This window comes from Condylura cristata, unplaced genomic scaffold (genome assembly GCF_000260355.1).
Source record: "Condylura cristata isolate star-nosed mole 26May11 unplaced genomic scaffold, ConCri1.0 scaffold00009, whole genome shotgun sequence".
NCBI classification, from domain to species: Eukaryota; Metazoa; Chordata; class Mammalia; order Eulipotyphla; family Talpidae; genus Condylura; species Condylura cristata.
In genome coordinates this window covers 33,603,535-33,605,298 of record NW_004567110.1, presented here as the reverse complement: position 1 = coordinate 33,605,298, position 1,764 = coordinate 33,603,535, and the positions used below count along the sequence as shown (strand labels likewise).

Sequence of the window (1,764 nt, the reverse complement as noted above, 5' to 3'; positions counted from 1 at the left end):
CGTTCGCCCCGCGTGCGGCACTCCATGCCCGTGTGGTGCTGCCGCTGCTCGCTGGCTGGTCATTTCAGGTGACTTCTCCGCGGGGTAGGGAAGGGAGTGGGCGGGGGTGGAGCGCGCTTTGGCCCCGAGGCAGGGCCGGGGCCGGGGCCGGGGCCGGGGCGGGTGGAGGCCGGGAGGGTTGGATTGGAGAAGGGTCCGGAGTGGGAGTCGAGCCCGGGTGCTGGGTGAGTGCCTGGACCTTAGGGGCCTTCGACCGCGACCCGCCCCGCCCGGGCGCTGAGTCCTGCCGGCTACTGCCAGGTCCGGGTTCCCCGCCTCGGCTACCCGGCTGGAGGACTCCGCTCAGGGGACTCCCCTCGTTGTCCCCTTTTCGTCGTCCTGGACCGTGACTGTCAACGGGACTTTGAGACCCGCTAGGCCCGGAGCAAGTCTGTTAAGGCGAGCACAGACTTCTAAGTAGTGCAAAGTTTTAGTAACTGCTCTGAAGCCCTCTGCCCCCCCCCCTTTTCCTACCCCCCACTCGACAGTGCTCATTTCTTTAAAAAAATCTGTTAACTACTGCGTTAAAGGGAAGCGGGCAGTTGCATTCTAAATGTGATAATCTGGTTGATAATCTAGTTGCAGATAGGTACTGACTTTTTAAGATGTTAGTAGTTGTTAGCTATATATGGTAGAAATTTGAAAAATGTGGCGATTCCAGACTCACATGGGGAAAACATTTTTTCTCTTTATGGGATGGTAAGAGATTTTGAAAATGAGTGTGTGTTTTAGATCTAGCTCTTCAGTTATGGAGAAACTAAAGACGCTTGAAATTGGCTTTAAAAACCCTCTGATGAAGAAATGTTATGCTTAGGAAAACTTTAGAAAAGCTTCTCCTTTTTATATACACTTACGTATTAGAGTAAGCACATATGAAACCTTTCTGTTTTTAATGGGAGGGGGTCATAGAATTTAGTTGCCTTTGAAAATGGATGTAAAGAAAAGTACAACAGTATTTTTGCTAAACCTTAACGAAAATTAGTATTTCCATCAACTATGAATATGACAAATCATGATATTTTTGACTTGTTGCCAACAGAAATAAAAAATATTCCCATCATGTTACAGTTGCAGCTATCTAGAAATACTATTTAAAAGAAGCTTTACTATTTAATGACAGTAGAGAAGCATAAATATATACATTTACTTTTTGCATCAGTAATTTAATATGTTGTATTTCTTTATAAATCCTAGATATTTTATATATGTAATAATATGATTTGAAAAGGCTTCACCAGATTGCAAAAGGGGTATGAGACACACAAGAGAGTTCAGGACACACAGATCAATGGAATAGAATAGAGATTTCAGAGTAATTCCATTTTTGTTTAGTTGGTTATCCATGGAGGTCCTGAGATAGAAGAGAGATAATCAGTTTCTTCTACAAATGGTCGCAAGACAAGTGGATATCCACAAAGTGGGAATTCTACCTCATACACTATACAAAAATTAACTCAAAATAGATAAGAGTTAAATCTTACAACTATAAAACAATAGGAGAACAAGAAATAGGAGTAAGTCTTTGTGTCCTTCGATTGTATTTTTTTTAAGAGAGGACACCATTTACACACCACATAAAGTAATAAATTGTATGTGATCAAAATTTAAAATTTTGCAATTGAAAAGACAAAAGGAAAAAATTCTTCTAAATCATATGTCTAAAAAGGAACTGCATCCAGTATAGATAAAAAAGCTCAACAATAAAAAGAACCCTATTTTTTTTTT

At 41.9% G+C, this 1,764-nt stretch overlaps 1 protein-coding gene across 1 annotated transcript in view; it reads left to right on the top strand.

The window, feature by feature from the left end:
- Window positions 1-6: 6 nt before the first annotated feature.
- The window catches only part of OSGIN2 (oxidative stress induced growth inhibitor family member 2), a 15,506-nt gene continuing 13,748 nt past the window's right edge, over window positions 7-1,764 (top strand). The window contains exon 1 of the mRNA XM_004679746.1: window positions 7-68. Coding sequence (XP_004679803.1) covers window positions 25-68 — 44 coding nt within the window. The 5' untranslated portion in view covers window positions 7-24. The remainder of the gene's footprint in view (window positions 69-1,764) is intronic.